The 9681-nt window shown below is 41.2% G+C and overlaps 3 protein-coding genes across 7 annotated transcripts; 2 read left to right on the forward strand and 1 right to left on the reverse strand.

The window, feature by feature from the left end:
• The first annotated feature begins 495 nt into the window (after nt 1-495).
• On the forward strand, nt 496-4336 carry LOC115736943 (AT-hook motif nuclear-localized protein 1-like). Its single transcript, XM_030668856.2, has 5 exons — nt 496-1378; nt 2022-2089; nt 2717-2848; nt 3088-3249; nt 3746-4336. The coding sequence occupies exons 1-5, from the start codon at nt 1018-1020 to the stop codon at nt 3968-3970; spliced, it is 948 nt and encodes a 315-aa protein (XP_030524716.1). The 5' UTR covers nt 496-1017; the 3' UTR covers nt 3971-4336.
• A 924-nt stretch (nt 4337-5260) lies between these two features.
• Nucleotides 5261-5776, forward strand: LOC115737052 (prostatic spermine-binding protein-like). Its single transcript, XM_030669004.1, has one exon. It carries the CDS (start codon nt 5261-5263, stop codon nt 5774-5776), a length of 516 nt encoding a protein of 171 aa, XP_030524864.1.
• A 197-nt stretch (nt 5777-5973) lies between these two features.
• LOC115737120 (pentatricopeptide repeat-containing protein At4g22760) lies at nt 5974-9438 on the reverse strand. Of its 5 annotated transcripts, none has more exons than XM_048285777.1 (3): nt 6906-9438; nt 6470-6546; nt 5974-6412 (listed from the first exon to the last, which is right to left on the reverse strand). In XM_048285777.1, the coding sequence occupies exon 1, from the start codon at nt 9338-9340 to the stop codon at nt 7610-7612; it is 1731 nt and encodes a 576-aa protein (XP_048141734.1). In that variant the 5' UTR covers nt 9341-9438; the 3' UTR covers nt 5974-6412; nt 6470-6546; nt 6906-7609. The 5 variants fall into 5 exon arrangements, with proteins under 5 accessions (XP_048141734.1, XP_030524968.1, XP_048141735.1 ...); XM_030669108.2 differs by having other exon boundaries at nt 5975-6354; nt 7183-9438; XM_048285778.1 differs by having other exon boundaries at nt 5975-6412; nt 7183-9438.
• Between the last annotated feature and the right edge of the window lie 243 nt (nt 9439-9681).

The raw sequence follows: 9681 nt of genomic DNA on the forward strand, positions 1-9681 counted from the left end.
TTCCTTTTTCCTTTTCTAGATAAACATTATCTCTCTCTCTCTCTCTCTCTCTCTCTCTTCCCCTCCCAACTAATTTTTTTCTTTTTTTATAGTTGGTAAACAATTACGATCATAATTACTTTTAGTATTAAATATTGATTAGCTTCGCCCTCCCACCTTCCCCAGCATGATAACCCAAAATTTTCTCTTTTTTTAAAAAAGAATTATTATGTCACTAACCACTTTCGGTCCTATTTTTAAATTGGCCTTTTCTTTTTTTGCCCCCATAACATTCAAACCAAAACGCACATATCAATGCTGTAATACTAAATTTGTTTCACTCCATTTGTCAATAAATTCAATGATTCCGGCCGTTTCATTACACACACACACACACATATATATATATATATATATTTGTTTTGGTCTTCTTTCCTTTAGCGAAAAATAATGTTTTTTTTTTTTTTGCGTCTTAGGAAAGTTAGGAGGCGCATTAGCCAATCAAGAAAACCGGGGTTGGTTTTTTTCCATGTCTCTGCATTTTCTTTTCCCTTTGAAATCACCTCACCCAACAACATGAGGCCAACCCCTCCAAAAAAGTCCGAAGAGCAAAGATTTTTATCAGTCTGTCTTCAAGATCCTGCTGTATAGCCCTCCTCCACTGGTCGAAATACATTTGAAATTTCTGCTCTCTTTTTCATCTCTGGGAATACAAGATCCCCCAAAAATTTGAGCTTTTGTCCGAGCTGACTTGCCTCTCTGTGATCACGAAACTTTCTAATCATTCTCACTGTGTGAAAAATTTCTATCTTTTTCGCCTGTACAAGACTCTCACTGGTTCAAAGTTTCGATTTTTCGGTCCCTCTGTTTCTGTATTTTGGAGTTTTAATTGGTTTTCCATCTGGGGGCACGTTTTCTCTTTGTCCGAGTTCAGAGCTGCTTGGGAAATTTGCAGTGTAAAAGGAAAATGGGTTTTTGATGTCTAGCTCGTAGAAATTCGATTTTGTTTCTTTTTCTTTTTTTTGAAAGCTTTGAGTTATGGAGGGAAGAGATGGTGTGGGCGCTAGCAGTGGAGGTGTTACAGTGGTGGGATCAGACGCTCCATCGGACTACCATGTCGCTCCAAGAACCGAGAACCCCACCCAGACACCCGGATCGGCGCCACCCCCGGTGGCGGTGGCTCCGCCGCCTCCGGCCGCCGCGGGGATTCTGGTGAAGAAGAAGAGGGGCCGGCCAAGAAAGTATGGGCCTGATGGGTCGGTAGGGGCGGCGCTGTCGCCAAGGCCGATATCGTCGGCGGCACCGCGGCCACCAGTGATTGACTTCTCCACCCCGAAGCGCGGCAAAGTAAGGCCGGCCGGGTCGGTCAGCAAGCCCAAGTTTGAAGTGGAGAATCTTGGTAAATGCCCAGAAATGCGGACTCTTGTTGCATGCTTTTCTTGTTGATTGTGATTTTGAGCCTGGGCTGAAGTGGCAGCTTGATGGTTTTCCTTTTTGGTTTAATGTTCTGTACTTCCATGCTAAGTGTTTCCAAGTGACTAGTAGTGAAAACATTTTTGTGTGTCGGCTTCAAGTCTAGAGGTATTTTTGCTGTAGAACTGGGACCGGGGATTGCTTAGCTACGGAGATTTTAATGACTGGGGTTGTTCAGCAAGAACGATGAGTAAATTTTTTTTTCTTTATTTCTTTCTCCCATTTCTATGAGTTGGGTTGATATTGAAATGTGGAGATTTTTTAGCTTTTGAAGAGTGGGGAAAGAATCTGGACGTGCAGTTGTTTGGCTATCTGAAGCTATTATGCTGTAATGTTCTTCTTATTGATCTCAAGTAAAGTGGTAAGAATTGCTGATGTTCTTGCTCTCAGGTCTGCCAGAATTTTTAGGTCGAATCTCTCTTTTCTAAATTGACCACATTGCACAGAGTGCAAGGCTTCTTAAGACTTTTTCACGTTTGTGAAGGGTTTCTCTGTTCCTTGTACCACAGAACATCGAAATTGTTTTATGAGTCGATTATGGTTGATCGCATCAGAACTTGCTTTTGCAGGTGAATGGGTCGCATGCTCTGTGGGTACCAATTTTACTCCCCACATTATCACCGTTAATACAGGAGAGGTATGCACTAGATAATTGTAGGAATTTGATTTCTCTAGTATGACTATTGAGTTTTTTCTTTGGGGAAAAAAGAACGTGATTATGCCAAGATTTATGAACTTATATCATCTACTATTAGTATAAAAGAGGAACTTGGTCTCTAATTCTGTGCCATGAGCCTCACCGTTAATATGGTTGAGATTGAATTAGTTTATTCCGATGGATCCAATAGCTATGATTTATTTAGTTCGGACTTGGTTGATAAAACCTCGGGCTACTGAAGTTAGTTCTGATGTCGTTTTGGATGATGGAATCGAGACTATTTATTGGACATGCCCTTAATTTGGAGGTCTGGAGACTGTTTACAGTTTTATCCAAGTAGTTCATGATGATGGTATTAAAGAGCTAATTGCATGTCTTAAAAAAGAGATCGTTCCATCCATTAAGTATGTCATCCTCCTTTTTTCTTCATGAAAGAATAAGTCAGACCAATCATATCAAATATCTGAGCTAGGCTACCTTGTAAATGCCAATATACTCTGATTAGCTGATATTCTCCTTGGTCATGTCACTTCATTTATCATACCCTTCATTCGACTGTTATTTCAAGTAGAAGACTGAATTTTGAGCATCCCTTATTTGGCTTAGGACGTCATGATGAAAGTCATTTCCTTTTCTCAACAAGGACCTAGAGCCATATGCATTCTCTCTGCGAACGGCGTGATCTCAAGCGTTACGCTTCGTCAACCTGATTCCTCCGGCGGTACCTTGACATACGAGGTGATCCATTTCTGGTTCATTCTTCTTCTTTCCAGTTTGAAAAAGATTATTTATGAATGGCTCACTTCAAATCAATGGATGCCCCAGGTGCGGTAGTTATTATTAGATTGCAAATACCGTGCCAGCTTTTAAACAAATCTCCATTATCCATTGGAAAAATTCATTTTTCATGTTTGTTCCTGCACTTTTCCATTTTGTAGTTTTAGTCCCTCAGTTTTCCTAGTCCACTTTTGCTCCAGGGTCGTTTCGAGATATTATCCTTATCCGGATCATTCATGCCCAACGACACTGGGGGAAGGAGAAGCAGATCTGGCGGGATAAGCGTCTCATTAGCGAGCCCAGATGGACGTGTTGTGGGTGGCGGCATTGCTGGATTGCTCGTGGCAGCAAGTCCTGTCCAGGTATTTTCGACATTTACGTGTTCCTGGCGCTGTCGGTAAGAGGATGGAAGTCTTGTTCCGTCATTTTAAGTGCTTTCATGGGTGATTCTTGGGCTGAAAATTCTACTTCCATATTTGATTCTTTCCGTGAGATTATCATTTAGAGATCTCTTACAATGTTCTCTTGGAAGTGTTCCTGAGAAATTTTTATATGTTTCTGAAAATTGGAAAACCGTGAAAGCTTACTAACCAAGTGTTAATACCCACATGATGTTTCTGGCTGTTCTCACCATCTCTTAGTCAGAGTGTTAATCTGACACTCAAGGAAACAAATGCACAACTATTGATGCTAGTTCTCAGTCTACATTATTATACCTTATAATAAATTCTAGCATGAAGTTATAATCTCTGCAAATATGTCTATAAGTGAAGTCATGTTCATCCTCATGCGCATCTTTTAAAAATAATTCTCTGGGAGCAAATTTTGACAGAGCATGTGTTGTTTCTACAAAACCAGGTTGTGGTGGGCAGTTTTCTCGCGGGAGATCAGCACGAGCAAAAGACGAAGAACCCAAAACATGACATTCTATCAACAACAAACCAATCTGGGAGTATTCCGATGCCTCTCTCGGACCCTAGCGTAATTCTCTCAACAAGTCCATCCTATCGAGGAGATAACTGGTCATCGCTTCCATCAGATTCAAGAAGCAAGACGACTGACATCAACGTGTCCGTGCCCTGAGGAATGTTATATAGTTTTCATCAGCGACCACGTGATAATCATGGGACTCATGTTCTTAGATTGCATTTTTTTTTGCAATTTAATGTAGACGTACATTTACGTAGTCCTGTGCCGCTAGATCCACTGTTGCTCATTACCAGATTGTATGTCTGCTTAGCGAGAAAGCTGCCTGGTGTTTTCTCTTTTTCATGTAAACCGTACGATATAATAGTTGTTGCCTAGAGTTATTTTCCGACTGTTGCAAGTTTCGCAGTGAGTTAAATGCTTCTTTTCTGTATCATCTTCGTCAAATAATTTCATTGTTATGTCTTGTTGATGGATCTACAATTTCCTTTCCTGTTGCTAAAGCTGAAAATACTTCATTTGCGAAGTTTTCTTATGACCCTTTTTGCCTTCTCAGCTTTCTCTTGGTGTACATCTGCTAAAAATTATTGGATGCTCTCTTTCTGGTTCATGTTGATGCTGTCTGATCGTTCTTGAGGGGGAGGAAATGAACCACTTTGGTCAACTCAAATCACCATCCATTGAGCATCAGAGAGAGAGAGAGCAATTGAATAATACCAGTGCTTGGATTTTAGCTGTTGCAACTAACCAAGGTTGTCAATTCTTTCATACAGGTTTGTTTTGAAGATTTTAGCTGGTCTCCTGCATATCTAAAGTCAATGATAGAGACCATTTACACGATATGTTATGCTTTCACATCTTTGCCTTGAGTTAGTCTCTAAACCAAACTGACAACGCCGGGCGCCGCTCGAAGGGGGATTACACACAGAAGCTCTGAAATCTTTCCGAATGCATCTGACAAATATTATTTCGAAGTCGGCATAGAAACTGCATGGAAATGCCGCAAGAATTTTGAGTCTTATTTTTCACGGAAAAATGAGGGCAAAGAGAGAAATTTTGTGTCTCGTGTGCACTGCAAGGAACAAGAATGGGTCTGCTTAATTGTCGCCTGATCATCAGGATTATGTTCTTAACTCGTTGTATTATGGATTTTTAATTTGCCAGATTTTGAAACAATGAAGTGCTGAGCACTTACCGAGTAACCCTTCCTTACAAGATTTTCATTACTTGAGAAGCTGGACTTGCTCGATTTTTCAATTGTTTGAGCGATTGAAGCTCCATCTCTACACGGACACTATATTGAAAGTTTCTAAGTTAACCCATTTTTTTATTGAGTGAGTCGGATTGTCCTTGACAAAGCTATAAAAAGAGACGGTTCTCTCGGGCAAAATCATGCGTTAAAGTACTTTGAATTGCCGGGAAACCTGAGCATTTGCTTGCCAGGGCATGAAGTTTGTCTTGGTTCCTATACTTGCATCCGTGGTGATCTTTGTCGCCCTCCTTCTTCTCACCTCCCCGGCAACTTTGAAACATGGACGTACCGATCTTGTTGATCTGTCTTCAAGTCCTCTTTTCATGTTTTTGGCATTGAATTTCATTGTTCTTGCCATACTCCTCGGTAGCCCCAACCCGACCGATCATGAAGTAGGAAGGCGTTTCTCGTTTTCCTTCAATGAGGAAGTTAGGGTGGATGATATTGATGCAGACGAAAATGAGGTTTACGTTGATGAAGGCAAAGATGAAGATAGTGATCATTCGAATGACGAGGTCACTTCTGATGGTTATGAGGAGGATGATGATGACAGCGGAAGCGATGGCGAGATCGGATGGTGCAATGATGAAGACGGCGATGAAGCACCCGAAAAGGACGAAGATGGGGACAACAATTTAGAGAAGAGAAGTGAAGACTTCATTGCTAGGGTCATCAAAGGATGGTGGGAAGAGAGGGTGAGAGAAGATTGAGATCAAGCACAAGGTCAATGTATCAAAATTCTATGATTCTTATATGCAACACATTCTTAATTATTGCAAGGTCAAATAGCATGCCATGGCTTGAAGTACGATGTTTCAAGTTTTGCTTCATTACATGAGAGATTTTCCGGCCCAACAGAATCAACGAAAGGTCCTCACTTTGGAATCATTTGTTTATTTTGTTTGATATCAGAAAAAGAACTGATAAGGTGCCAAGAAAAATTCTACATATACACCTAAAAAATCAAAGCGTATGGAGATGAAACCATCTCCACGAGAAGCCTTCTCATTGAAGAAAGAATTGCAGAGACCATCTCATCAAAATGATATCAAGCGCCGGGCTCAATCTTAAATCAACCAAAAGCAGGCATTTCCAAGAAGCATTTTTGAAGGTCACATATCCAACAGACCAGAGCTTACTAGCAAGCTTTGCCAAATCTGCTTTCCAAGCGCAGCTCCATTGAGCATTCTTGGGGCATCGGCCTCGATATGTAGGGACCATACAATCCATCAAACCGTATTCAAGCGGCTCTTGAGCATTGAAGCGCTTTGCCAAAGTCAGCATAAACCTGCATAAAATAGCAAAACTCTTTAAGACACCGAATCCTCATATGGCTAAAGCAAACACTACAAATGCAAGCTTGTGATAAACAATGTAACGAGGGCTTCGTCCAGAAAGTTCACCTTCTCAGCAGGTTAACCAGTCTCTAGGCCAACTCATTGAATAATAGCTCATTTGCTTTCTCATTAATATCATCAGCCTGAAAAACATTACCAATTACCCATTATCAAGTGATAACTTTAAAACGAGTGGAAGAGATTCAATAATTTGATGGAATATAATATATCTAACCACAAGTATCTTGAGAGCGAGATTGCAAAATAATTGCGTTTATGCAGCAATAACTGTATAGAAGAAAGGGGTAAAAAGGGAGGGATCTCAATGTCAATCTTTGGTTTAGGCGAACCATCCACCAAAGAAATTTCATGACGCATTGCAAAATCAAGATTCGACGTCAATAAAGAATTCTACCAACACTAATCATTGAGATGCATTCAAATCAACGACCCACACAAACCAAACCCATAAGAGGAAACCGAAAATTCATTATACATCAACCTTTGGCATAATGCATTATTTATTCAGGACAAGAAATGGACTGGAGCTACCTGAAATCTGAGAATCTCTTTTTCGCTTGGAATCTGATAACTGTCAAAAGTACATGATTTGAGAACCCAATTTAATACTGAAGGACATTCAAAACCAAAATCGTGCTTCATCGGATGGAGCAACAATGAACCCAAAAGTTGCTGTTGCAACCATTTGAGAATAAGCAAGTGCATGAGCAGCATTAAGCCCTAAAAAGAAACGAACTTCACATGTGAAATCAGCATACCTAATTGCCTCAGCATTCTGGTGGGCATAGTAGTAAGCTGCTTGATCCTTCAGTATTTTCAAGACACAGAATCTATTTCTCATAAGCTTCTTAAGAATGCAATGCCAAAGTCTATTAGGATGACCCTTAAGTATTTTCTATAGACAAGGCATGAAACCCCGTGACTCCACCCTGATAATTCACATCTAATCCTTGCACTAGACTTGCACTAAAGTCAGAGTCAAAAATCTAGCTTGGTTTGCTTAAGCTGACTTAGATTGGCCCCGACATGAACAATTCACAAACAAATCAAGTCGTCATAAACACCCGACATCTGAGATATGTGAGACTTGGGACAAGAAAGATGGTGAACACCCAACAGGAGGTGCCATACTGGGAGTCAACAGCCTAAAAGCTTCCAATGAGCAATACTTGAGGTATGGAGGACCTAAATGGACTCCACCCAACTATAGCCAGGAATTTTGGCTGATGCCTTTTCCTCCACGACCTCCCTCATTTGCTTCGCATCGGTCCACCTCCCAACAGATGCATAAATGTTGGAAAGCAGAGAACGATAACCAGCTCTATCAGGTTCCAATTTAAAGCAATGCTGAGCCGCAATCTCCCCAATCTCTACATTGTTGTGTGACCTGCAAGCAAGAAGCAGGGCTCCCCAAACACCAGCATGGGGCTGCATAGGCATGGTCTTTATTAGATTATATGCATCTTCTAAATGCCCAGCCCGGCCCAGTAGATCAACCATTATTCCATAATGGTCGGCAGCAGGCGCAAGACCATAGTTTTTCATGGAGTTGAAGGATCTGTATCCCTCTTCAACCAAACCAGTGTGGCTATAGGCAGTTAATAATCCAGTGAAAGTGACTGAATTAGGGCATATGCGGGCATCCACCATCTCTTCAAACAGTTGTATTGCATCAACTGCCTTACCATTTACAGCATATCCTAGAATCATTGCTGAATAAGCAACCAAATCCTTCTTCTTTAAGCTGTTGAACAGCTCGTATGCCTTATGGATACTTCCACACTTAGCATACAAGTCAATCAAAGCTGTAGCCAAATGGTCATCCTTCTCAATACCAAGCTTCTCCATCTGCGATTCAATCCATGATCCAAACTTCAAATCTCCCAGCTGTGAACAAGCTGATATAATGCTGGAAAACGTAATCTTATCAGGAAAAATTTTCACACCACACTCGATCATACCATTAAATAATTGAAGGGCTTCTGCGGGTCTGCCATTTTGAGCGTAGCACGCTATCATGGCATTATATAGAAGCAGATTCTTCTCGCCGAAATGGTCAAAGAGAAGACGAGCTGACTCGACATCCCCACATTTTGAGTAGCCACCGATCATTGTGATCCAAGAAACCTCGCTTCTTTGGGGCATTGCATCAAAAAGTTCTCGAGCCAAGTCAATGTTCCCGCAATCAACGTATCCACTAAGCATAGCATTCCAAGAAGCTGAATTTCTTTCCGGCATCTGCTGAAACAAAGCCCCTGCCCGCTTCATATCCCCTGCTTTGGCATACCCAGAAATCATCGAGTTCCAAGATATAACATCCTTCTCTGGAATCTCACTAAAAAGTTTTCGCGCCATATCAAGATTTCGTAATCTCAAGTACCCAAACAAAATCGAATTCCAAGAAACAACATTTCTCTTGGGCATTTCATCAAAAACCTTCTGAGCGGTTTGCACATCACCCAATCTTGAATACAAATCCACAAGCGCTGTTTGCACGTAGACGCAGCCACTGAAGCCATACTTATTAACCTGGGCATGAACCAACCTCCCACCAACAACATCTTCAATCCTAGCACATGCTCTCAGAGCAGAAGAAACAGCGAACGTACTCGGACACAATCCAAGCGCCTGCATTTCGCCATACGCAGAGCAGGCCTCTCTGAATCGGCCATGCTGAGACAAGAAGCGAATCAAGCAACCCCACGAAAAGGAATCCGGGCTTTGCGAGTGCCGAAGGATCGATTTCACATATCGAAGTAACTCAAAAGAGCAGGTTGGAGAATAAACGAGAAGCTGATGTACCAATAGAGGCTTAAGATGATGAAATTTGTGGACGAGGATGGTGGCGTGAATTTGTCGAGCTTGCTTTAGAGTTAAACGTCGAGTCAACAAGAACTTTAGTTCGGACACGATCATCCGGTCGTTCTTACAATCCAAACGCTAAAATTGCAAAACCTCTGCTTCTGACGCCAATGCAGAGAACGGAAGTTAAATTTACTTTTTCAACAGAACCAAGCATGCCTTCTCCGTCATCTTTTATTTTTTATTTTTTTTTGTTAATTGTTCATCCAGTCATGTTGGTAAATATAAACCCAGTTTCAGTAATACCTGGCATGCATTATTGATTGTCATTCAACATTCATTAAAGTAACTTTTTAAAGAGTCGGTAACTCTTCATTCATCCTGATTCCGCCGAGCTCTCAGGTGCGTTCATGTTGTCAAAGAAGTGAACAATGAAACAGATGGAGCATGGCCAG

This window comes from Rhodamnia argentea, chromosome 9, assembly GCF_020921035.1.
Source record: "Rhodamnia argentea isolate NSW1041297 chromosome 9, ASM2092103v1, whole genome shotgun sequence".
Lineage (NCBI taxonomy): Eukaryota > Viridiplantae > Streptophyta > Magnoliopsida > Myrtales > Myrtaceae > Rhodamnia > Rhodamnia argentea.